The sequence below is a fragment of the Lepidochelys kempii genome, chromosome 8, assembly GCF_965140265.1.
Source record: "Lepidochelys kempii isolate rLepKem1 chromosome 8, rLepKem1.hap2, whole genome shotgun sequence".
In the NCBI taxonomy this organism is placed as follows: domain Eukaryota; kingdom Metazoa; phylum Chordata; order Testudines; family Cheloniidae; genus Lepidochelys; species Lepidochelys kempii.
The window spans coordinates 46,206,268-46,232,615 of NC_133263.1; the positions used below are offsets into that span (position 1 = coordinate 46,206,268).

The following is a 26,348-nucleotide window of genomic DNA, read 5'->3' on the forward strand; positions in this document are numbered from 1 at the left end:
AGGAGAGAGACAAAGTGCTCAGACAGGTGACCATCACCGAGCACTGTTCCGAGAAGGAAGAGGTGGAAGAGCAAGCGTGGGCTTACATTACAAGGCAGGTGTTTACATTCAGGCCAGCCTAGTTCAGCACGCTGAGTTCTCCTTCATGTCTCATTCCACAAAACACCATTAAGGTTACTATGGACTGTTCAACCTAGCTGTGCTCTAGCCCAGAGGTAGCTGCAGTGTGACACTGGTCCTCAGACTGTCAAAAAGCTTACGTTTTTCCTGGAAGGCACAGGGGGACATACTGGTATTGGCTGAGAGCATTTTCAAAGACATCAGATGTCCACCACATGCTTTGTGGTTGCAGCCACTGCAGTACAAACAGATCCACGCAGGACCCAATTCTAACACCCTTACAGAGTGGAGACTCCCTCTGATTTAAGTGGGAGAGAGCCCTGCAGGCTGGAGGAGCTCAGAGCTGGGCCTAGCTCTTTCTCAGATCCTACCTATTCATCTAGGGTCAGAGAAAATTGTGGGGAGTGTGGGCCAGCTGACAGGAGAGCTGGGGTGAAAGTGTACAAATGCCAGGCAGGGCGAGTGACAAGACTGTACATTGGTGAGTCAGGCGGACAGACACAGGTGGGATTTGGGATCAGACAGACCCAGACAGCCCCCTTTTGTAAGTGGGACTTCCTCGCTTTTCCCCAGCCTACCAGCTTTGGCCCCCACATTCCCACCCTTCATGCTAGCCGCCTATTCCACACCCAAGGCCCTGCTTCCCCAATTCTACATCTGCCAAGGAAAAAGATCTTTATTTTAAAAGCAGAGAGCGGGGGAGGCTCCCGTGGCAAACACCCAGGACTGGCCTCCACAGCAATAAGAAGCCGAAGTAGTAGAGCTAGACCAGGCCCCACTCCCCTAAGCAGCTGGCACACAGCCACTCGGAGAAGGAAAAGAACTTCTCACACCATTTGCTGCTGCCTAGAGACCCTTTGGTCCTTTCACTATGGCTGGCAGCCCCCCTTTTTCCCCCCAGAGGGAGGTTTTCCCTTCCAGGATCCTGCCTCCCTTCTGACAGGCTGCTCGAGATGCACCATTCTGGCCCTAGCAGGCGGGAGGAGCACATGTTGAGGTGCTGGGGGGCGCCGCTCTTCACTCGCAGGGTTTACAGTCAGACGGCACAACTGCCTTCAGCTCCTCTCTCCAAACAGAGAGCACAGGCGGGTAACCCAGGCAAGGCAGAACGTCCCTCTCACACGATCTCCACTGCCTTCAGCATGTCCGACAGGATGTAGGAGCTGTCCCATGCTCGGCCGGGCCTCCTCAGCGTCCTCTCCAGGGTCCTACCCATCTCCACAAGCTCCGGGGCAGCCAGCTTCCCCTCGGGGTGCGGCTGGCAGAACAGGATTTCATTGACCTCCCCCTTGATCCTCCGGGCGTACAGCAGGGGGAAGACCTCCTTGAGGGTGGCCATAACCGAGTCTTTGAGCAGGGAGTCTCGGCACACCAAGTTGAGCACAAAGACGCCTGGAGCAAGGGGAAAAGAGACCCGAAAGCACAGGCACGTTTGGAACTGGAGTGATTAGTAGCAACCTGCCTCACACTACTCCCCAATCCTCCACACCAATAGAGGTGCTGCTAGGGGACTACAGATTCCAGCAGGCTGAGCTCCAACTGGAGCCAAGCACCCAGGCATGCTGGAACCCACGGTCTCCCAGCAGCACGGCCAGGCTTGCAGCCTCAGTCTCTCCATTTATGCCCATTAGGTGCAGCTCCTGAATTAACAGCCAGAAGGTGCCACAGCCCTCGTCTGGGTAAAGCTTGAGAGCACCAGCACCGAACGTCAAGTGGGTGAGAGTCCTGGTACACAGCGCAAACAAAGAGGCCCCTGCAAAGCAGCCATGGGCCTGCAGCTAGTTAGCAGCTGACTCCAGTGTCTAACAGAGGGCTCTCATTGCTGTCGCTAATGCCAGCAAATCACTGAACATACATAGGGCCAGCCCACCATCCCTCATCACCCCTTCCTCCATGAGCAGATCCACTGGTATCAGCAGACCCGCTCATGGAGCAAGATGCTAGTCATCCTGGGGGGAAGGGCATTACAATCTGACCCCGCACTGCCCTGTACATCCATTGAGTGGCTCCATCTGCCTCACCAACGTTATTCGCTCTGTTTTACAGAGTGGGGCTGAGCCACAGAGGTTGCTCTGCCACTGAGTGGCAGAACCAGGCACAGAACCCAGGGATCCTGCCACCCAGTGCCGAGCTTTCACCACTAGGGACACACTTGCTCTCTTCAGCGCACGCGAGGCTGTCGGACAGCCTTTCTGTACCTTCCGGTGCCAGGATGGTTCTGACCTTCTGCAGGAAGGCCATTTCCACAAAGGCCGGGGGCGGGCAGCTCATTCCCAGCGTGGGATCCTTGCTGTCTACATCAAACATGACAGCATTGTACCGGGCTGGTGCTGCAGAAGAAGAACAGCCCAGTTAGCATCCCCAAAGAGCAAGAAATCAATAGCGTTGGATGAGCCAAGCACTGCTCACTGCCATAGTCACTGTGTGAATGGCTGAGATAAAAGGTAGAAGATTAAAAGATTCTTTTGCCATTTGCACAGCAGCTTCCATCCAAGGCTCTATGAATGACACTTGCAGGAGTCTTCTCCCCTTCCACAGAAATGCAGCCACCTCTGGAGCGGGCATGGCAGCTGCTCAGCAATTAACAGAGGAAGCAAAGAACACTGTGTTACATTGGAACTACAGGCAGCCAGGCTGGAATTTGGCACCAGGCCAGGAGATCTTTAAATGACCACGAGTGGTCATGCTGCCCATTAGACATCTTGCCAGAAAGACCCCCCCCAACGCCAGGCGGTGGCATTAATTCAGTAGGGACTGGGGAAAGAATGTAACCAATGACGCAAAACCACCACTTTCTCCAGCGTTGGGTTCTCTTTGGAGGTCTCCCATCCACATACCAAAGGATGACTCTACTTAGCTTAGGAGAGCTGAAAAGGTCATGGCTCATGATGCTAATGGCTGCAGGTGGAAGAGAATTAGATATCCTTCCACACCTTGCTAATGGCACCTCAGCTCACGCGTGTTACATACAAATTAAATGGCTGATGGGTAAAGCGGTGATGGACTGACGTGGAGGCATAGGCGCTAGAGCACCCATGGGGAAAAGTTGGTGGGTGCTCTGCACCCACCGGCAGCCAAGCTCCCCACCCCACCCCCACCTCATCTCCGCCTCTGCCTCCTCCCTGCCGTGTCCCTGCTCCTCCACCTTCCTCCCAGTGCTTGCCACCATCAAACAGCTGTTTGACAGCTTAGCAAGCTCCAGGAGGGATGGGGGAGGAGCGGGAATGTGGCCTGTTCAGGGGAGGAGAAGAGGCGGGGCTGGGACAGGGATTGACCTCCTAAGGTCCTTTCCAACCCTGATATTCTATGATTTGGGGAAGGAGTCAGAATAGGGAGGGGACGGAGTTGGGGTGGGGGCAGAGGAAAGTCAAGCACCCACCAGTGCAAGCAGAAGTCTGTGCCTATGCATGGGGGGACTGGGCGGAGGAGAGAGAGGTGGTGTGGCTCAGAATGGAAGAGAACCTTTCACCAGAAGACACTTTTGGGTGGGGAGTAGGGGAATCAACAAGAAAGGGATAGGTATGAGTCAGAGTTGAGGTAACACATCATCAGATCTCTCTTCTCACCACCCCAGAGGGCACTGCCTTAGTGGGATCTCCAGAACTGTGAACATTCTCCCCGTCCCCTTGCCCTGTCCCTGTGGGGTACAAAGCTAACCAACTGCAAGGAGCTTGGAAGATCGGCATTGGGGTTGCTGCACTCAGGGTCAAGAATCAAGGGGACCCTGGCTAGCAGCTACAGGCATGGAACCGATACCATCCCCTCACGGCATTTGAGAGTAGGGAGGCGGGATTGGTGGAGCGTCAGGGATGCATCAGGGGAGGGATAGCTCAGTGGTTTGAGCACTGGCCTGCTAAACCCAGGGTTGTGAGTTCAATCCTTGAGGGGGCCATTTAGGGATCTGGGGCAAAAATCGGGGATTGGTCCTGCTTTGAGCAGGGAGTTGGACTAGATGACCTCCTGAGATCCCTTCCAACCCTGATATTCTATGATCAGTCTGCAGGGACCCTTGCCCATTACCTGCCGCTGCTGCCATGTTGGCCACGTAGTCCAGGCCGTCCGAAATGTGAACTTTCATCCTGTCGCCTTGGGAAAAGCCGAACCACCGGGTAGCCACCTCCAGCATGGAGGGGTCGATTTCAACCGCCTCAACGTGGGACTGGTAGAAATAGTCATGGATGAAGAGAGGCAGGCTGCCCCCACCCAGCCCGATCACCAGCACCGAGAGCCTGGCTCCTGCAAGTGGGAAGCAAGCTGGGAAATTAACTGCCTCCATGCTGTCCCCTCCAGGCCAGCGTGGGAGAACACTATGCTCACATTCCACCCACCATTGCATCTGGGGTAGACCTTAGGCATGGAAGTGGCTTCCTCTTCATTCATCGCAGTCCCTGGGTCCCCACTATCTAAAAACACACACCTCTAAACCTTTTCCTCCTGCAGCTGGGTTTAGTTCGCTCTCTGCTGCTCCAGACATCCCCTCCCCACCTGCGCTATCTCCTCCTTGAGTGGATTTACTTAGCAAGTTTTCAGAGGGGAATTTTTCATTTTAATACCGTCCACATCTGGCCCTCCAGCTGCACACTGGGGTCCCTGTGGCATCCAGAAACCAGCCTCCTCGCCTCTTTTCCCTCTGTTTCAGGGCGAGAACAAAGCTGATCGACAGCGGGTGACTGTCCAGGGAAATTCTGGCAACTTGGCTCCTACGAAAGCTACACATGTAACAGGGATGTGCACGTCAGGGAAGTTCAGGGCAGTCGGGGGACACCTGCCCAGCACCTGGTGATCCCCGTTGCTGTCGCTGCCTTACTGGCCAGGGGGTAGAGTTGCTTTTGCTCAGCTCTTGGTATCCTGAGACAGCAGCAGCCTTTTCCAGAGGCTGTGGCTGCCCACAGGCTGCTGAATAGGAACACAAGGTAGTGCTCAGGATAGCGAGTGAGCAATAGAGCCAGGCAGACAGCAGCAGGCACCAGGCCACCGCCCTCATCTCAGACAATGCAACCTACCGGGCCCTGAAACTCCCCTGGCTTTGCAATGCCAAGCAGCCACGGCTGGCTGGGCATGGGTGCTGGGCCTGGGACGTACACGACGCCTGCTAGGAATGTGCTGAAGCCACGCTGCTTGTTTCGCTTACTGACCTCACCAGTCTTTTAAACCAGCTCTGTAGCGACAGGCGGTGAGCGCCCTAACCCGGAGCACCAGGTCCGATGCTAGCGCCCAGTCCCCCCACCCAGCCAGAAGCACCAACCCAACATCCCCCAGTTACCCATCCACCAGACTGGAAATCCAGTCCAAGGAGCTTCCCTCTGACCAATAGTGCTTGGCGCTCCTCCAGGGCCTGCCACAGGAGGATCTCAAAGTGCTTGGTGAGCTTGAGCTAGCAGAGCTTCCCCTCCCTTCCAGCAGGATGTGGGCAAGTGTCGTCCTTGCCGCTTTACAGACAGGGGAGCTGGGGCACAGACACATCAACCCATACGCACTCGGTGTGAGCGCCAGGAACAGAAACCAGGAGTCCGTAGTTCAAGGCTCCTGCTCTAACCATTAGCCTCCACAGCCACTCCATACCGAAACTGACGTGTGCTGATTCTGAAGCACCTTTCATGCTGGGGGAGGCTACAGCACTTTCCATGCTGTGTCCAGATGGCACCAGAGACTCACCCCCACCTCTGGGATAGGGAGAGGACACAGACGGACTAGCACCAGCAGCAGCCAGAGAGGAGTCCCTGGGCCCGCCCTGCCATTCGGTCACTGATGGAGATACTTCCCCCCCCCACCTTAGCTGCCCCTGACTCTGAGTTGACTCAGGTACAAGTGCAGGGAAGACTTGTACTAGGGACTTGCCCTCTCCTGTGGTGGGGGAGTGTCATTTCTCTTAGCTCGTGAGCCTCGCACCTGGTAGGAGCTCAGGATTTCTCAGCAGAGCCAGTCCTGCAACCATGGCCTTATGGTGTTCACAGCAGAGGTAGCTCCGGTCAATGGCCTGGCCAGCTGACTCTGGGGGGGCCTCGGTGGAGCCAGACGCCTGTTTCTTCTTGTCCTTCTTCCGCTTCTTCTGACCTGAACAACACAGTAGAGATTAGCCAGATGCCCAGGCAGACATGCAGAGGGGCTGGCACACCCGACATGCGCTGGGGACAACAGGACATATCCTTGGGGGAGGGAGGTCGCTAAGTCCCCATGTGGCCATGCAGAAGCTTGGAGAAGGGCTCGTTTTACTCTGCTGTATCCATTAGGGGTTCCTCTTATGGTCAGACTGTAGCTAGGTTTTCAAAGGGGCTGGATGATCTCTCCCCATTCCCCAAGCCCGTAGTCCTCCCTCTGGCTGTGGTTAACTCCGTTTGCTGCTCCCTTTCCAACATTTCAAACAGACACCCACCAGCCTGGGCTCCTGGAGCCCCACACCCACCGACCTCTGATATCAGCCTCACTCCCCTCTAGTCTATACACGTCATCTCCAGACTATCCCACCTCCCCCGCAGGATGGACTCCATCCCCCGAAGTCCCTTCCTGCCTGTGAAAAACCATTTCTGATCACTTGTTCACTGGCAGCTAAGACTTCAAGGGTAGCTGCCAACAGGAAAACATGGGGTGTGGCCTCATTCTCTCCTATCAGTTCAACCGGGACCTTGTGGCTGCTGTGCTTGGCTCGAGGTACTGTTGTGTCAACATTTATCAGTTTTACTCTCTTGTTCTCAGCATGTCGGAGTCTCCCTCGTCCTTCGGGGTTTAGTTTTGTCCTTCCCTTAATGAATTAAAATGCTGCTCCTGGCAGCTGAGAGATGGCGTCAGACCTAAGACGACAATCCATCTTTCTCGAGTTCCACTGAACATCTAACAGATCAGTAATATTCAGACTCTACATCAGGTCATTGTGAAGACCGCCAGCCTCGCTCAGCTGAAGGAGGAGGAGGTGGTGGTGGTGGAGGAATGGTTTAGAGGCACCACTAGGAGCACTGAAAAAGGATTAAGAAGAGGAAAACACAGGATGAACACTAGAAAACGTTTCCTCACAGCAAAAGGTGCAGGATTGGATTGTGGGCTAATCTGCTGTTTACTCTTGTTTAAACCTGCAAGTGCCCCATGCCGCAGAGGAAGGTGAAAAAACCCCAGTCACTGTTAGTGTCACCCAGGAGAAAATTCCTTCACCGCCCCAAATATGGTGATCAGTTAGACCAGGGGTTGCCAACCTGAGCCTGAGGAGGAGAATTTACCAATGGACATTGCCAAAGAGCCACAGTAATAGGTCAGCAGCCCCCCCCACCGCCGCATTAGCTCCCCCCACCCCCGCTCCCAGCGCCTCCCACCCACCGGCAGCCCCACTGATCAGCACCTCCCCCTCCCTCCCCGCACCTTCTGATCAGCTGTTTCGTGGTGTGCAGGAGGCTCTAGGGGGGAGGAGTGAGGGTATGGCAGGCTCAGGGGAGGGGGCAGGAAGGGGTGGAGTGGGGGCAGGGCCTGTGGCAGAGCCAGGGGTTGAACAGCGAGCACCCCCTGGCACACTGGAAAGTGGGGCGGGAGCTACAGACGCCAAGAGTTGGGACCTATGCAAGGAGCCGCATATTAACTTCTGTTAAGAGCCGCATGTGGCTCCGGAGCCACAGGTTGGCCACCCCTGAGTTAGACTCTGATCATGTGGGCAAGACTTTCCAGGCAGACACCTGGGAAAGAATTCTCTGTGGTAACTCAGAGCCCTCCCCATCTAGTGTCCCTCTCTGGCCGCTGGAGATATTTACTAATAGCAGATGGGTCATTGTAGGCAACCTCATCATACCATGCCCTCCATAAATGTATCAAGCTCAGTCGTGAAGCCAGTTAGGCTTTTTTCCCCCCACTGCTCCCCTTGGGAGGCTGTTCCAGAACTTCTCTCTTCAGATTGTTAGAAATCTTTGCCTAATTTCAAGCCTAGACTTGTTGGTGGCCAGTTTACATCCATTTGTTCTTGTGCCAACACTAGCCCTTAAATACCAGGGAGGGAGAGTTATCTCCCCATAGCCTTCATTTTGTTAAGCCAAACAAGCCAAGCTCTTTGAGTCTCCTCTCATAAGGTAGGTTCTCCATTACTCTGATCATCCTAGCAGCCCTTCTCTGCACCTGTTCCAGTTTGAATTCATGTTTCTTAAACATGGGACACCAGAACTGCACAGTATTCCAGATGAGGTCTCACCAGTGCCTTGTATAATGGTATTAACACTTCCCCATTTCTACTGGAAATGCCTTGCCTGATGCATCCTACGACTGCACTAGCCTTTTTCACAGCCACATCACACTGACGGCTTATAGTCATCCTGTGATCAACCAATACACCCCGATCTTTCTTCTCCACAGTGGCCCCCTGGGATGAGTTAGATGTCACCTAGTGTGGTTGTTCCATTTACTCTCATGATATGCTCCCATTGCTTCCAATCTGCTTATTGCTGCCCAGAGCCATCCAACGGCTCCTGGGTCTACTGAACTCTTCGCAGCCCTTTACTGTGCTGCCCAAGCCCTGAGAATCTTTCCCAAATCCCTAGGCCCAAGTTTACACACCTCTAGGGGCTGCACTGGACAGCAGCCTGGCTTCCGACTGTACCACGTTCCTGTTGCTGAGGAAGATGAGCCGCCGGAAGTAGCACATGTTGTCCCCTTTCACATCTTCGATGAGATATTCCCCACTCATGGTGCTGGTGTCCCGGTGCTGAATGGTACGGACCCCGATGTCCCCCCCTACAGAGAGAAACGGCACCTGGGGGAGAAAGAAAAGCAATGGGGGAAACTAACTCACACAGGAGACACCAGAGACTTTACAGAAAGAACCAGAGGAAGAGCCCAGAGACCGCAATAGGAAAATAGCATTATGAACACAAGGCAGTTTGTTGTTCTAATCAGAGTTGTGCAAACTCCCACCTGCAATCCCTGTCTAGGCTGACTGGAGACCAAGGCAATAGCACTGCAACCCAGCTCAAAGGGCCCCCATATAGCATGATGGTCCAGGGACTGTTTGGATACAGATTCTGATGGGTTCAGAGCTTGGCTTGCAGGCCAAAGCAAGGATCTGGTCTGATTTTCAGTGGTGCCAAAATAAATAAATCAAATGCTCTTTTAAGATTGTTGTCCAATTTGGCAAGATTCTTAGGAGATCAGTTGTTCTCATGAGAATTCTCACGTCTTGGCTAGAAACCTCATAAACAATTTCAGTTGCCCCAGAACCAGACCTGGTACCAGATCTGCAGGGGCAGGTTCAACCCTGGGGATTTTAATCTGATTTCCCACATCTACTGAAATCTGAAAGGCTGACAGATCATAGAATCCAGTTTTGCCTGGTCTCCTGTACTTTTGCCTTTAATAGGAGACCGGCACAACAGTTTCAAAGAGTAACAGAAATCTAGGAGTGGAAGGGACCTTGATAGGTCGTCTAGTCCAATCCCCTGCACTGGGGTAGGACAAAGTATTATCTAGACCATACCTGACAGGTGTTTGTCTAACCTGTTCTTAAAACCTCCAAAGATGGAGATTCCACAACCTCTGTAGGTAAGTCTGTAGGTAATTTATTTCAGGGCTTAACTACCCTGACAGTTAGGAAGCTTTTCCTAATGTCTAACCTAAATCTCTCTTGCTGCATTTTAAGCCCATTGCTCCTTGTCCTGTCCTCAGTGGATAAGGAGAACAATATATCACCCTCCTCTTTGTAAGAATCTTTTACATAGTTGAAGATTATTATGTCTCTCCTCAGTCGTCTCTTCTCCAGATTAAACAAACCCATTTTTTCCAACCTTCCCTCGTAGGTCATGTTTTCTAGATCTTTAATCATTTTTGTTGCTCTTCTCTGGACTTTCTCCAATTTGTCCACATCTTTCTTGAAGTATGGTGCCCAGAACTTGACACAACACTCCAACTGAGGCCTTTTCAGTGCTGAGCAGTAGTAGAATTAGTCTTTCACATTATTAAGGCAGATTTGTCTGCTATATGTAGATGGCCTGTTTGACTTACTTCTTGTGTCTTGCTTACAACACTCCGAGTAACATATCCCAAAATGAAGTTCGCTTTATCTGCAACAGTGTTACACTGTTGACTCATATTGAGTTTGTGATCCACTATAACCCCCAGATCCCTTTCTGCAGTACTCCTTCCTAGGCAGTAATTTCCCATTTTGTATTTGTGCAATTGATTTCTTCTTCCAAATGGAGTACTTTGCATTTGTCCTTATTCAATTTCATCTTATTTATTTCAGACCATTTCTCCAGTTTTTCAAAATCATTTTGAATTCTAAACCTGTCCTTCAAAGTGCCTGCAAAAAAACCCCCTTTGGCATCATCCAAAAATGTTGTCCGTGCATTGTCTATGCCATTACCCAAATCATTTATGAAGACACTGAATAGAACTGGATCCAAGATAGATCCCATTTGACCTGCTAATACTGAAAAAGGCACAATAAACCGTTCTACGCCTCCCCTTAGGAAGTCAAGCTGAACCAGATGCATCTTAGGAACTGGAAGGATATTTGCCGTAGGAAGTGGAGGATATCAGGGGAGGGTGAGGAGCAGACAGGTTTGTGTGGCATAGTAGCTTGGCCAGTGTTTTCACCACTGTTATCAAGTCACAGCAAGAATACATGTTTTATGAGTTGCTGAATGGTTCAGTCCTCAGCGAGGTGGGGAGAAAGCTGCAGAAAGAAACAGGAAAGCGGAAGAGACTCAGGCCAATATTTGCAAATAGGGCAAGTGGTTTTGGGTGCCCAACTTGAGATGCCCTCCCTATAAAAATCAGGCCCCGTTGGGGTATCTGAAGTTGAGGCCCTCAAATTAAGGCATCCAAAAATCACAGCCTGAAGGAATGAAGTGACTGGAGCTGGTGTGGGGAGGAGAATAAAACAGCAGCTAGATACTGGGCTGAATTAAGCCTCAGAGCTGAACCCCTCCCCCTTGACTGGAGCCAGATCAAATTTTGCAATTGGAGCCCACTTCCAGCTGAAAGGAAAATATGACTGCACAGAGAGATGGAAGGCAACAGAGAGCAGCAGGATGCCCTGAAGTAGGAGCTAGAGCAGGGGCGGGCTAACCTTTTGGCCTGCGGGCCACATCAGGTTTCTGAAATTGTATGGAGGGCTGGTTAGGAGAGGCTGTGCCTCCCCAAACAGCCAGGTGTGGCCAAGTCCCCTCCCACACCTTCCCCCCCCCCGGGGACCCCTGCCCCATCCAACCCTCCCTGACTGCCCCGGAACCCCTGCCTGCCCCCTGCCACCCCATCCAACCCCCCACCTTTCTGACTGGTGGTACCCCTGCCCCCATTCAACCCCCCTGTTCTCTGCCCTCTGACTGCCCCAACCCCTATCCACACCCTCGCCCCTGACCACCACCCCGAACTCCCCTGCCCTCTATCCAACACCCCCGTGCTCCCTGACCCCTTACCGGGGTAGGCGGTGGGGAACAGCAGGGGAGGGGCCGGGGGCTAGCCTGCCGGGCCAGGAGCTCAGGGGCCAGGCAGGAGATGTGGCCCACAGGGCATAATTTGCCCACCTCTGAGCTAGAGTCTGGTTATGGAGGTGTGGGGCACAGGCTGGGTTTGCGGCTCTGCCCAAGGAGATGCTTGAACACAGCTGCTGGAAACAGCACTTACTTGCTGCTGGGATGGAAGGCCGGGTGGTGCCAGCTCCATCACCTTCCCTGACAGCTCTGCCTGGATGCCTTCCATCCCTTCGTAGTGCTGACCTCTGTGCAGCGCCACCGTTATCAGCCGCCTGAAGCCTGCGCTGGCAGCCAGCTGCTTCCGACCCGCCTCTGTTCCAAAGAGCCACTCGGTCTCTCTGCCCTGCGGTACTGGAGAAAGGGGTTGCGGTCAGGAGAGCAGAGACCACGGTGGCAGAAACGGATGGTGCTAGAAGTACAGTGCTACCTATGTATCTGAAGTAGCTGCCCTCATCTCTAATGCAGATAAGCTCCAGAACACAGTACATCTGTGCTGCTTGGATCGAGATGGAGCCGGTACACAGCGTGCTCCTGTTATACTGAGGACAGTGACAACTGCATTCTCCAGATTTGACAAATTAGATGCAGTCCCATGGCCCTGAAAGCTGCCAATGCACCCCTTGACTGAATCCATTTTGGATGCCCCTTCCTCCAACGCATTCATAACACGAAGGCTTGAATGCATTGCAGGACTGTGTATCTAGAGTCTGTGCTAATGAAACAAGAAGACTTAGCACTCCTCTGGATCTCATCCAGTTGTAGATTCCAAAGCACTTGGAAAGTGGAGCAAGTATCTGCCCCATATTTATGAACAGGACAGTTGAGATGCAGTGTGGTTAATTGGTCACACAATGAGCCAGAGAAGGTAACAAACTTCAGGAATCCCAACTCTCAGCCCTGTGCGCTGGACTACGTTGCCTCCTTGGATGAAAATCAAACAGGCCATCTATTATTGTTATTGTCTAGCAGACAAATCTGCCTTAATAATGTGAAAAATTAATTCCACTACTGGTAACAGGTTGGAAGAGGGCAATTGAAGAAATACTAAAAATGCACTAACCAGTGTGACCTGCTTTGTGTGTGGCTAAGAAGAGGGGAGGTTTCTGCATTCTGTTAAGGAGGCTTGGATTTCATACACTGAAATCTCAGTCAAATGGTTTTTGTTTTGTTTTTTTAAAATAGCAGAGCTCTCTCAAATTCAAGGAAGAAGCTACCTCAGAGCTCCTGCTGATCCTAAGGAAGCCAGCAGTTTGTACACACGATAAATACCATACACATGCATCCACCAAGGAAAGGCTAACTGCAGTGAGTACATTTATGATATTAACACAGAGTAAATTGGTCTATTTAACCTTTACCTGGCAGTAACAGGACTGAGCATCACAGACAAAGTTAGTAACAAACATGTATGAATGTTCCATGATCAGTATCTGCTATTTACTAGGGGGCAGATTCTGCCACCAGAACTCTCAGCTGCTGGTACCTTTTTTCCATACATAGCCTCAATGAAACGAATGGGGCTATTCATAGGGGTTGGGAATAGCTCTTTGGGAAGGTGGCAGAATCAGATCCTACAGGTTAACAGCTGTATCTTATATTGTGCATTTGCTCTCCGAGCTGATGTAAGGGGCTATCCAGTATCTCAAATACCGATGCAATAAAGCCCAGGTGTTCACCAATACAGCTTCAGATTACACCGATGGGCACATTTTGGAGATGAAAAATGGGGCAGTTATCCATCCATCTTCATAACCAGTCCCCTATGTCAGATTAAGGGTTTGTATCAGGCCACAGCATCACACTGCTTTTTGGTCAGTGACTGGGCTCTGCCTACACACAATACCATGGCAAGCTAATGTGTCTAGTTCTTTTGCTCCTGGAGACCAAGATTTTCAAAACCAGGGGTCTAAATTTAGGGGCTCAGGAGCCTTGAAAGGCATCTTTGATAACTAACTTGATTTTCAGAGTTGCTGAGCAGAGCTGGCCAAAAAAATGGGAATCTTTCTGAAAAAAAGTTAGGATGGGGGGTGGGGAGAGAATTCATCCTGCTTTGGAAAGAACCGTCAAAACCATGAAAACTTTTCACTGGAAGAAATTTAAAGAAAAATTCCATTTCAGGAGAACTGAAACAAAATGTTTCTGGCTTCCTGACCACCCTCACCTGGGAAATCTCAGCCCAGCTGCTGGAGAGTCACTGAGCCTCCCTATCAGCCCACAGCTCTGGGAGCTGGAGAAATGCTGCTCATCCCCAGAACTGGGGGGTGGGGGTACAGGGAAACCTGCCTGTGTTTTAATGAAAGTTTCATCCAGTCTGTGAGAGATTTGGTGAAATATTTCATACCACCAACTTGGCATTTGCCAGCAGAAAAAGTTCAGTTGGAAAATCTCTAACTGTCTCTAGTGCTGAGCACCCAGCAACTGCCATAGAAATGAATGGGAGTTGTTGGGTGTCCGGCACTGGTGAAAATCAGGCCTATCTTATACTTAACTAGAGGCTTAAGAGCTTAACTTTAGACACCTGAAATTGTGACCCCTGCTGAAATCAATGGGAGTTTTTCTATGGACTTCAATGGGATCAGGATTTCATCCCTATTTTGAACATCTCAGCTAGAGAAATATCCTCTCGGAGGAGCTGAACTCACTGATGAAGATGGCGAAGTGATTGTTCCGGGAGGCTTTCACTGAGGGGCTGTCCACTACATGCAGAGTGTACCGAGGTTTCCCAGCATCCGCATCACACAGATCCAGGGAGACGTGGCTCGCGCTGGGGTTTTTATTCAGCTGGCTGCGCAGCAGAGCATACAGCTGCCTCTCCTTTATTGCCTCGACCAACTGCTCAGCGCTCTCCACCCGCACAGGCTTGTCCTGCTCCTCCGTGCAGATCTCGAGGATCTGCAGAACCGAACCAGGGATCTTCTTGAACTTGGTCATGACGTAGACAAAAACAGGCAGAACAAACTGCTGCTTGTCCGCTCCGTCATCACTGCCAGAGACCTGGTGAACGCGCACCATCCAGCCTTCCCGGGAGAAGTAGCCTACCACCTTCTTCACCACATGGGCCTGGGCCAAGGAGATACACAGGTAACGGCCTCCAACCTGCAGCATCCGGCTAATCTCAGCAAACATCCTGTCCACCCTTTCGAGGGTGGCCTCCTCTTCATCAACCAGGATAGCATCCAGGGTGCCCTTGTCCAATACCACCTGGAACTGAGCGTCCTGGAAATCCATCTGCAGCATGTCCATCTGCAGGTAGCTCATCTTTGGCCTCCTGTGGGCATTCCGCTCCCTCATCTGATTTATCACCACCTCACTGATGTCCACGTTCACAATGTCCTGGTAGCCCACATCATACATCTGCTCGCTCAGTTCGGAGTTGCCGCAACCCACTACAAGAACCTGAGAAATTTAAAGAGATAATAGTTTTCCTATGGATACACACACAGCCCTATTTATCCCAACCGATCCCAAACACACATACACACTCCATGGAGATCAGCAAACAACGGATTCTCTGGGAGACAAACCCACCATGAATGCTCACTAACCAACACTCTGGGATCTTGCAATAAATATACTACAGCAGGAGTCACCACACAGAAAGGAGGCATTCGACACGTACATGTTAAACACACACACACACGCAGGAATCCCTTCCCCACCACTGCACTATAGCTGCATCCAGGTGGAAGACACCATCTGATGACTAATGCACAGCAACTAGTAAACTCGAGTGGATGTAACCTGGACTGCACATGAAATTCAGGGAGACAGGATGTGATTATCTGAGCTAGATTTTAGCCAGAATAAGGGGAGCCATACCCCATCTCTTCTGAGAAGTGCTGTGAAATCACTTATGACCACAAGTGGTCATGATCTTGGTTTTATCTACTGGTCACTATCTCCAACACCAGACTGGGCCATTAGCTTAGCACTAGGCTATGGGGAGATACTGGCCTGGATACGCTGAGCATCCATGGGATTACCTGCCAAGCTGCCTCCCTACTCACAGATCCACATCCAATCAAGCAAGTAGTATTTGGAGTCTCCTATTCTGGGATGGATTTGGCATATGTTTTAGGCTTTGAGCCACCCAACTGTAACACTGGGCTGTGAATCAAAGAAATCTTCTGTCCTCAGCACCTAGGAGATCAGCCCAGCCCAGCCCAGCCCCTGCCTATACCTCTTCACATGCCCATACAAAGCCTGCCCTAAGAGAATCAGAATCATAGAAACATAGGGCTGGAAGGGACTTTGAGAAATTATTAAGGCCAGCCCCCTGCACTGAGGCAGGACCAAGTAAACCTAGACACTCCCTGACAGATGTTTGTGTAACCTGTTCTTAGAAACCTCCAATGATGGGGATTCCACAACCTTCCTTGAAAGCTTATTCCAGACCTTAACTACCCTTAGAGTTAGAAAGCTTTCTTAATATGTAACCTAAACCTCTCTTGCTACAAATTAAGCCCATTACTTGTTGTCTTTCCGTCACTGGACATGGAGAACAATTGATCCCTGTCTCCTTTACAACAGCCTTTAACATATTTGAGGACCATCATCAGATTTCCCACCCTCATCCTTCTTTTCTCAAGGCTGAACCTACCCCTCTAACCCCCTTTAATCTCCCCCCCCCCCAAAAAAAAACAACTCACACCTTTCTTCATAGGTCAAGTTTTCAAAACTTATTTTTGTTGCTCTCTTCGGGACTTTCTCCAGTTTGTCCACATCTTTCTTAAAGTGTGGCACCCACACAGTACTCCAGTTGATGCCTCACCAGTACCAAGCAGAGTGTGACAATTACATCCTGTATCTTACATACACTGCTTTGCCTGACATGTCCCAGAACATTAACCTTTTCTGCAACAGCATCAGATCCAATCTGCGATTCTACTACAACCCCAGATCCTTTCCAGCAGCAGCACTGCCCAGATGGTTATTCCCCTTTCTGTAACTGTGCATTTCATTTTTCCTTCCAAAGTGCAGCACTTTTCACATGTTTTATTGACTTCCATCCTGTTGAACTCAGGTTGCTCTGAATTCTAATCCTGGCCTACCCAGTGCCCCTACCCCTACTTGCTTGGTGCCAGCCACCAACATTACAAGCAGGCCCTACCCTGCGTTACCCAAGTGGCTAATGAAAACATTGGCACGGGACCCAGGACCGACCCTGGCTGGCAGGACCCCCCAGACATGAACCCTCCAACGGGCCAGCGAGCCCGTGACACCCACTCTCTGGGTGAAAAAAAAAAAAGGAGTACTTGTGGCACCTTAGAGACTAACCAATTTATTTGATCATAAGCTTTCGTGAGCTACGCTCACTTCATCGGATGTACTCTCTGGGTGCTATTCAGTGATGCCCCCGCCTGGCAGCGATTTCACCCGCTCCCTCTTCCTTGGGCTGCTTCTGACCCCAGCCGGGGGGCCTATACCCTACTAGAATCGGGGGAGTCGCGAACGCGCTCTACCCTTCGGCCCGGGCCCCACCCAATGGAGGCGCCCCCGGCCGCTCAGCGCTCACCTTGTCTCGGGGACGCACGTACTTGTGCAGCGCCGCGCACAGCTCCAGGTACCCGCCGTACCACTCGAAGGCGCGCGACCCGCGCTGCTGGAAGAAGCGCTCCCAGTACTGGGCCGAGGCGAAGTCCCGCGCGGTGCGGGGCAGCAGAGCCATGGCGCGGGGAGGGGGCGTCACGCCGGGCCTGCCCGTCCCCCCTCGCCCCCAGAGTCCCCCTGACGGGCAGACGCGCTGCAGACCCGAACCCGAAGCTGCCCCCACGTGCGGCCGTGCTGCCCCCACAGTGCGATCCTTGAACGTTGCTGTGCTACGTCCGTGTTCGGAGCCTGCTCATTGGGCCGCTCCTCCGCACACCGACGTCCCAGCTCATTGGTTGCCTCTTTTTTTCCAGCTTTCTTCCCATTGGCTCGTTACTTCCCCCACCCAGTGTGTGTTGTTTCAACTTTGACAGGGAGGCGAGTGCTGGAATAGGGCGCCTGCAGGGTGGGGATCGCGGGACAGGGCGCTGGGAGGCGGGCGAGGGGGGGATCGCGGGACAGGGCGCTGGCAGGCGGGCGAGGGGGGATCGCGGGACAGGGCGCTGGGAGGCGGGCGAGGGGGGATCGCGGGACAGGGCGCTGGGAGGCGGGCGAGGGGGGATCGCGGGACAGGGCGCTGGGAGGCGGGCGAGGGGGGGATCGCGGGACAGGGCGCTGGGAGGCGGGGAGGGGGGGATCGGGGACAGGGCGCTGGCAGGCGGGCGAGGGGGGATCGCGGGACAGGGCGCTGGGAGGCGGGCGAGGGGGGATCGCGGGACAGGGCGCTGGGAGGCGGGGAGGGGGGATCGGGGACAGGGCGCTGGGAGGCGGGCGAGGGGGGATCGCGGGACAGGGCGCTGGGAGGCGGGCGAGGGGGGGATCGCGGGACAGGGCGCTGGGAGGCGGGGAGGGGGGGATCGGGGACAGGGCGCTGGGAGGCGGGCGAGGGGGGATCGCGGGACAGGGCGCGGGGAGGCGGGCGAGGGGGGATCGCGGGACAGGGCGCTGGCAGGCGGGCGAGGGGGGATCGCGGGACAGGGCGCTGGGAGGCGGGCGAGGGGGGATCGCGGGACAGGGCGCTGGGAGGCGGGGAGGGGGGATCGGGGACAGGGCGCTGGGAGGCGGGCGAGGGGGGATCGCGGGACAGGGCGCTGGGAGGCGGGGAGGGGGGGATCGGGGACAGGGCGCTGGCAGGCGGGCGAGGGGGGATCGCGGGACAGGGCGCTGGGAGGCGGGCGAGGGGGGATCGCGGGACAGGGCGCTGGGAGGCGGGCGAGGGGGGATCGCGGGACAGGGCGCGGGGAGGCGGGCGAGGGGGGATCGCGGGACAGGGCGCTGGCAGGCGGGCGAGGGGGGATCGCGGGACAGGGCGCTGGGAGGCGGGCGAGGGGGGATCGCGGGACAGGGCGCTGGGAGGCGGGGAGGGGGGATCGGGGACAGGGCGCTGGGAGGCGGGCGAGGGGGGATCGGGGACAGGGCGCTGGGAGGCGGGCGAGGGGGGGGATCGCGGAACAGGGCGCTGGGAGGCTGGCGAGGGGGGGATCGGGGACAGGGCGCTGGCAGGCGGGCGAGGGGGGATCGCGGGACAGGGCGCTGGGAGGCGGGCGAGGGGGGATCGCGGGACAGGGCGCTGGGAGGCGGGCGAGGGGGGATCGGGGACAGGGCGCTGGGAGGCGGGGAGGGGGGATCGCGGGACAGGGCGCTGGGAGGCGGGGAGGGGGGATCGCGGGACAGGGCGCTGGGAGGCGGGCGAGGGGGGATCGGGGACAGGGCGCTGGGAGGCGGGCGAGGGGGGGATCGCGGGACAGGGCGCTGGGAGGCGGGCGAGGGGGGATCGGGGACAGGGCGCTGGGAGGCGGGCGAGGGGGGATCGGGGACAGGGCGCTGGGAGGCGGGCGAGGGGGGGATCGCGGGACAGGGCGCTGGGAGGCGGGCGAGGGGGGATCGCGGGACAGGGCGCTGGGAGGCGGGCGCGGGGGGGATCGCGGGACAGGGCGCTGGGAGGCGGGCGAGGGGGGATCGGGGACAGGGCGCTGGGAGGCGGGGAGGGGGGATCGGGGACAGGGCGCTGGGAGGCGGGCGAGGGGGGGATCGCGGGACAGGGCGCTGGGAGTCAGGGAGGGGGGATCGCGGGACAGGGCGCTGGGAGGCGGGCGAGGGGGGGATCGCGGGACAGGGCGCTGGGAGGCGGGCGAGGGGGGATTGGGGACAGGGCGCTGGGAGGCGGGCGAGGGGGGATCGGGGACAGGGCGCTGGGAGGCAGGGAGGGGGGATTGCGGGACAGGGCGCTGGGAGGCAGGCGAGGGGGGATTGCTGGACAGGGCGCTGGGAGGCGGGCGAGGGGCGATCGGAGACAGGGCACTGGGAGCCTGGGGGGGATCACGGGAGAGGGCGCCGGGGGATCGCGGGACAGGGTGCTGGGAGGCGCGGGGTGGGGGGGAATCTCCCAATGCCGAGGGTGGAGGGGCTGCTGTGGCGTGCTGTGCACGCAAACAGGATACAAGCTATCTGCGCGCATTAGCTGAAATCTGCCCCTCCAGCAGAGGGAGTGCGTATGAAAGGCTCCCCGTGGCCCGTCTCTCTCACTAACAGAAGTTGGTCCAGTAAAAGATATTTCCTCCCCTACCTTGTCTCTCTAGTAGGCTGTGCAAGCCAATAGCATTTTGCACACTTACCCTAGTGATGGTTCACTAATTCAGACCGATTTGTGCTGGGGTCAGACTTTCTCCTGCTGTCGCATCGCTGCCTACCCTGCTTTATTTTTCACCATCAGTTTTGAACTTTCTCTCTCTTATCTATTACCCACAAATGACTGTTGCTGTATGTACCCCCACTGCCTCAAATGAAACAAACCCTTAATTTTAGCTTAATGACCTGGGCTTATCCTCCGTCAATAGATTATGCAACTGCCACTTCCCTTCCTTTTGTGTTTACTGCCCTTTGTAAATCTGCAGACTGCTGAGCTCTTTGAGTTTGCTTTTTCACCTCCACTGTACAGTCCTGTATCAAACCTGTCACCTTTTCCCATTGGAGCCACCACCCATTAAAATGTGTGTCCAGGGTCACATCCTGATACAGTGACTGCTACCTTATTCAGGCCACTTCCTCCCTTCGCTGCCATCCCATCCTCTGTGTATTTATGCTATTGGTATTTCATGTGTTTCCTGCTGCCACTTCTCCTTCCCCACCTCTCCGTCTAGTTTTAGTTAACTCCAGTCCTCCTTTCATTCCCACATTGGCCAGACGTTCCTGAGAAAGGAGCTATACATTGGTACCACCCAAAGCTATGTGCTGGCAGAACAAAAAGAAGCTTGGGTTTATAGGCTGCTCCCTGAGTCTGCAGTTCTGTATATAGGAACTGCACCCACAGGCAGCTCTGTTAGGGCCCAATGGGGAGCAAGGACAGAAGGCTTTCCAATAGGCATCTACTACTTTACCTGCAAATATACAGCAGCATGGTTAGTCTGTGGATGAAGGTGGCATAGGCTGTAGAGCAGGAGTGGCCAAACTGTGGTTTACAAGCCACCTACTGCTCTTTTACAATAAAAGTGTGGCTCGCAGAGCCCCTCACAGACCCTCATTTTCCACCTACCAGATTGGAGGGGAGCTTGGGACTTCTGTCTGGCAGAGAGGTGGTGGGGTAGGAGCTTCTGCCCAGCAGGGAGGCGAATCTTGGGGCTTCAACCCTGGGGAGCGTGCCTGCCAGGACTTGGGGCTTCAACAGGAGCGGGGCTGAAGCCCTGAGCCTCAGCAGGTGCCTCCCATGGGGCTCAAGCCCCAAGCCCCAGCAGGTATGCCCCAGCTCTCAAACTTCTGATGATTGTTGTATGCAGCTCGGAGGGTCAGAGAGTTTGGCCACCCCTGCTCTAGAATCTGCTGTGTCTACACTACAGCTTATGTCTGCATAACTTATATTGCTCAGGGGTGTGAATAAATCACCCCCTTGAGTGACATACGTTACACTGACATAAGTGGCAGAGTGCGGGAGAGCTTCTCCCCCGACATAGCTACTGCTGCTCGCAGGGGCTGACAGGAGAGCTCTCTCCGGAGGGCAAGTGACTACATCAGAGAACCTACAGCAGTGCAGCCGCATCAGTGCCTCTATAAACTCTATAATGTAGGCCTGCCCATACCTGTTGACAAAGAAGATTCTAGTGATGGCCAGGTTTGTAGATTTTGACCGATTCATGCAGCTGGATTTTGTTTAGGTGTAGGGTTTGGCCAGGGGTGGGTAACTATGCCCTGCTCCAAGGTGCCCAGGGAGGCTCCAGCTCAGGGAGAACCTGGCGCTGTGACTATGTGGCTGGTCCTGTGACAGATTTAGGGTCTTCAGAACCATAGCCTCCCTAGGGAACAGTGGCCACAGCTCCACAGGCAGCATCGGCGGACGGACGCCTGCCAGAGCCTGTAAGCAGCGTGAGCCCAGGGCCAGAGGAGCGTGGCCATTATCAGCTCAGCTGGGTGTCAACTCTGGATCCTAATGAGGGAATGGGACAGGGAACAACAGGAGGAGGCCGGGCTGCATGAGCGAGGAAGCAGGCACTGTCCTGTATGTTTTTTGATCGGAACGCCCGGTCATAAAGGGACACTGGCAGCTCTGGTCGGCACCACTGACTGGGCTGCTAAAAGTCAGGGCAGCGGTGCAGCGGTGGCCAGGAGCTAAGGCAGGCTAAGGTCAAGGCCACAGTCTACTGGTACAAAGTACAGGTATCCATTAGTGCTGAGGAAATACTTAAGGAACATAGGAATTGCCATAATGGATCAGATCCATGGTCCATATATTCAGTATCCTGTATCTGACAGTGGCCAGTACCAGATGCTTCAGAGGAAGGTGTGCATATCTGTCAGTTGTCTTTCTTCTGAGTAATTCCTGTGTCACACATACCTGAAAGGTGCTCCAAAGAATGATTTTTGGCTTTTGCAGAATAAGCTTCCTTCATCAGTAGAAACCAGGAATACAGAGCTACATCTCCCTTCTTGCCTCAAAGAGAAGGGGAAAAACTTCTTGAAGTTGGCAGTATAGGACCTATGGCTAGGGTGACCAAGTGTCCATTTTTCAACTGGAACATCCGGTCGAAAAGTAACCCTGGCAACTCTGGTCAACACTGCCAACCAGGCCGTTAAAAGTCCAGTCAACAGTGCTGCGGGTCTAAGGCAGGCCAGTCTCTAACTGTCCTGGCACCATGCTGTGTCCTGGAAGCAGCCAACAGGTCCGGCTCCCAAGCAGGCGGGCCACGGGGTTCTGCACACTGCCCCCAACCCGAACACCAGCTCCGCACTCCAATTGGCCGGGTTAGTCAGAGAACACTTCAATCTCTCTGGTCACTCGATTACAGACCTAAAAGTCACAATTGTTCAACAAAAAACTTCAGAAACAGACTCCAACGAGAAACTGCTGAATTGGAATTAATTTGCAAACTGGACACCATTACATTAGGCTTGAATAAAGACTGGGAGTGGATGGGTTATTACACAAAGTAAAACTATTTCCCCATGTTTATTTCCCCCCCCCCCCCCAACACACACACTGTTTCTCACACGTTCTTGTCAACTGCTGGAAATGGCCCACCTTGATTATCACTACAAAAGGTTTTGGTTTTTTTTCTCTCCCGCTGGTAATAGCTCACCTTACCTGAGCACTCTCATTACAGTGTGTATGGTAACACCCATTGTTTCATGTTCTCTGTGTATATAAAATCTCCCGACTGTATTTTCCACTGCATGCATCCAATGAAGTGAGCTGTAGCTCACGAAAGCTTATGCTCAAATAAATGTGTTAGTCTCTAAGGTGCCACAAGTCCTCCTTTTCTTTCAGCCTTACTGCATACTCCTCCAATGTGGCTGAATCAATTTCACATGTGCCTCCTTTGCGCTAGAGTCTTGATTTGGAATATTTATTTTTCATGCTTTGGCCCTTGGGAATGGAGGTTTTCTCCCCTGTTGCGGAATGACAGACAGCTTCCTGGAGCCTGCTTTTAACTGAATGTAATTTAGTACTGAACTAGGCTTTATGATTCTTTGGATGCCTTGGGGTTTCCAAGGAAGAGACTGTTAAAGCAATTTGCAAACTGAGAGTATTCAGCACTGCTGCATGGAGGGAGGGAGAGAGAGAGCTGCTCCCCATAACCATGAATCATGTGGTCCTATACTTTGTCTCATTAAGTAAGCTGGCATAGCACTGTATGGTGGTATTATTTTATTACTACTATTGGATAGTAGGCAGTGTGTGGGTGGGCCAAAGTGGGGGGACAGACTGGGAGTTAGGCCTCTTCTTCCTGGAAGTCAGTTGGAATTGTACCCTGCAGGGCCCCTGAAGTCTGTTCCCAGCTCTGTCACTGACTTATCCTGCGACCTTGGGCAAGTTACTTAACCTCTTGGTGCCCTAAATTTCCTGTCAGGAAAATGGGGCAAGGCATTTTCTACTACCTCACTGAACTGTTGTGCGTAAAGTATTGTTTACAAAGCACACTGTGATCAGATGAATAGTTGAGCATTATTTCACCCATCCTAGCTCTGTACACACACACATCACATGAAAAGCAGTGATACCCAGGCGTTACAATTTAGAGCCATGTGACAAATGAATTCATCATGGATTTTTGATGGTTTCACCCACATTCTGCCTACTAACCCCTCTCCCCCAGGACTTATTCTAACAGTCCACTCCCTTGGGCAGCTTCAAACAGCCAACATGTTTTAAAATCAACCTGCCAGGGAAATGTTCCCTATCTCCCTGAATTACACCTGCCTGAGGTCCTGGCTGAGCAAGAGTCAACCATGGACAGTGGCCATGTTTTCGAGACATTAAAGTGTCACAACTTTAAAGTCTAATGCTATACAGCCCTGCAGAAAGACGAGAAGAAAGAGCTTTATCCTCCCACTGGGGAGGAGAGATGCACTGCTTCCCAATGGGGGCCACAGCACTATTAGCCTTTAACCTTGTGGGGCTAAAAGATATTGACCTTTCACATCTCACTGTTACCTGTAAAAATCATTTTTAGAGGATTTTTATTCCTCTCTCTGAACCCCCTACAGTTGGACTCAGGGTAACTAAGGAACCTGGTTTTTCAGGCAAAGGGATAAAAGAATCTCAATAACATCTTTGAAACTCTCAGATAGTTCTTTCTGTGGCATACATGACAGGGACAATATGTATGATGCTGTGGCATGGAATAAAGGTTCAACTGGCACTTTCTTGGGATGACTTTCATAACTTTGTATGCAATGTGCCCCTCCTAAACACAAGTTAATAAAATCTTTATATCACACTACATCACAAGGAATTTCTGGGTCTGTACATGCAAATGGTTGTTTAAATACATCTTAAAATATAGTCCCTCTCACCCATGCGTTTTGACCTATTGATTCTTTTAAACTGCATTACTGAAACACTTGTAAGGTACTAGTTAGAGGCACGCACTCAGCTTTGTCAGTGAAAAAACACACCCCTGAGCAACATAAGTTTCACCGATAAAAGTGCCGGTTTGGACAGCGCTATGTCAGTGGGAGATGCTTTTCCTCCAACATAGCTACTCCCTCCCATCGGCATAGAGTGGCTACACAGGAGACCTCGCAGCGGTGAAGCTGCAGCAGGACAACCGTGCTGCTGTAAGGTCCGTGGTGTAGACATAGCCTTAGTTTCCGCTGATATTTGGATGAGTCCTTCCCACAACAACAGAGGAGAGGAAAGCATTTTAAATAGCCGGAAAATATGTCCGTAATGCCACAATGATTGGCGGGGGAGTCAGGACACTTCTTAACTCATTTTTGACTAGATTTCAAGTTCATTGTGCCACTTGAAGCAGCAACAGTCAGAACAAAGGGTATTCCCTGAGGTTAATGCCTGGGAAGAGCCCAGGGCTGAGGTGCAACCAGTAATTAATCCTCTGGAGATGTCATGCACCACAACTGTCGTTGCTATTATAAGGAGGAGTGGGACAGAGGGAGGTCAGAAGAGAGGGGCATATTGATTTTTCTTCATGGCTACTTCATTTTGCCAGCATGTGCATGGCATTTCTATAGAATTAATCAGACTGGGTGCATCATCTCTCTACTTTACTGTAAGCAACTGGTGTTCCCCCTCTGCTCCAGACAGCACACTCACAGACTATAGTTCAGATTACCTTCTTCCTAGCATTTCCTTTTAACCAAGTAACGAGCAAACTTCAACCTATACTCCTTTCTGAGCTTGGCTGTTCCTAGGGATTTCTGTCTGCAGGACCCCTCTGGAGGTGACTTTGTCCAAGAGACGCCAATGGCCCAGGCCACCACTCAGACAGAATGGAGAGAACCATAAAGAAATGGGTCAACTGAGAGGAAACGTGAAGGAAGCAACAAGGATGGGTGGGTCAAGCATGTAGGAGGAGGTAGCCAGCAGGGGCCATCAACCTGAGAACCCCAGAGGTCACCCACTGCTCTAAGACCAGGAGAGTCAGTGGAGGCACTCAAGGGGGGAGGGATAGCTCAGTGGTTTGAGCATTGGCCTGCTAAACCCAGGGCTGTGAGTTCAATCCTTGAGGGGGCCATTTAGGGATTTGTGGCATAAATTGGGGATTGGTCCTGCTTTGAGCAGGGGGTTGGACTAGATGACCTCCTGAGGTCCCTTCCAATCCTGATATTCTATGATAAGTTAGTGTGGCCCAGGTGCCTGCAAACATGGCAGTTGCCACTGCTGGCCTCCTGTTCTCATCCTAGTGAAAGGAGGTGGGGATCAGGGAGCAGGAGAGCTAATAGTGCCATCTACCGTCATTTCCCTGCCAATGTAGGAGGGGCTTGAATTTTGGAGCAGCCTAGCCCCCTTCCGAACAGCGAGCTGGCAGACCCTCACAGCTGCCCCTTAGTCCAAGCTGCAGTGCTTGCTACAGGCCTTGGCTCACAATCTGGGAGCCTCTAGCATAGATAAAAGGCAATATCATTTTCCACATATCCCCAAATCCTCTACGTCGTGATCTGAGATGGCAGCGATGAGGAAAACCTTGCTGGTGGACTAACTGCTAAGGATGGAGCCATCAGTTAGTGAAAAACCTGGGCAAAGGAGAGGATCCCACAGCATTTCTCAGTGTGACCAGGCTTAGGCTTAGATGTATTTCAGACAGGAACAAATTGCAAAGGGCAGGGCCAGTCACCAGGAACTTGGATCTTGCCCACGGGACAATTAACTTGAGTCAGGTGACATGATGACAGAAGTGATCCTAAGATAGCTGAGCTCTAGGTCCCCAGGGCTTTGTAGATGAAGGTTGAGTAGCACCTGGGAGTTGACTG

At 53.1% G+C, this 26,348-nt stretch overlaps 1 protein-coding gene across 2 annotated transcripts; it reads right to left on the minus strand.

The window, feature by feature from the left end:
* Positions 1 to 781: 781 nt before the first annotated feature.
* Positions 782 to 17,503, minus strand: METTL13 (methyltransferase 13, eEF1A N-terminus and K55). Of its 2 annotated transcripts, none has more exons than XM_073356330.1 (8): positions 17,074 to 17,503; positions 14,201 to 14,954; positions 11,710 to 11,909; positions 8,644 to 8,839; positions 6,010 to 6,174; positions 4,141 to 4,356; positions 2,344 to 2,450; positions 782 to 1,512 (listed from the first exon to the last, which is right to left on the minus strand). In XM_073356330.1, the coding sequence occupies exons 1-8, from the start codon at positions 17,224 to 17,226 to the stop codon at positions 1,309 to 1,311; spliced, it is 1,995 nt and encodes a 664-aa protein (XP_073212431.1). In that variant the 5' UTR covers positions 17,227 to 17,503; the 3' UTR covers positions 782 to 1,308. The 2 variants fall into 2 exon arrangements, with proteins under 2 accessions (XP_073212431.1, XP_073212430.1); XM_073356329.1 differs by having other exon boundaries at positions 2,319 to 2,450; positions 17,074 to 17,499.
* Positions 17,504 to 26,348: the final 8,845 nt, after the last annotated feature.

What these genes read in the sequence shown, in the direction of transcription:
- METTL13 (XM_073356329.1), bottom strand. Translation starts at nt 17,226, where the DNA reads ATGGCTCTGCTGCCCCGCACCGCGCGGGACTTCGCCTCGGCCCAGTAC. An exon ending in ACGTGCGTCCCCGAGACAAG is followed by an intron (nt 14,955 to 17,073) that starts GTGAGCGCTGAG and finishes TAAATTTCTCAG; the next exon opens with GTTCTTGTAGTGGGTTGCGG. An exon ending in TCACTTCGCCATCTTCATCA is followed by an intron (nt 11,910 to 14,200) that starts GTGAGTTCAGCT and finishes CCCTTTCTCCAG; the next exon opens with TACCGCAGGGCAGAGAGACC.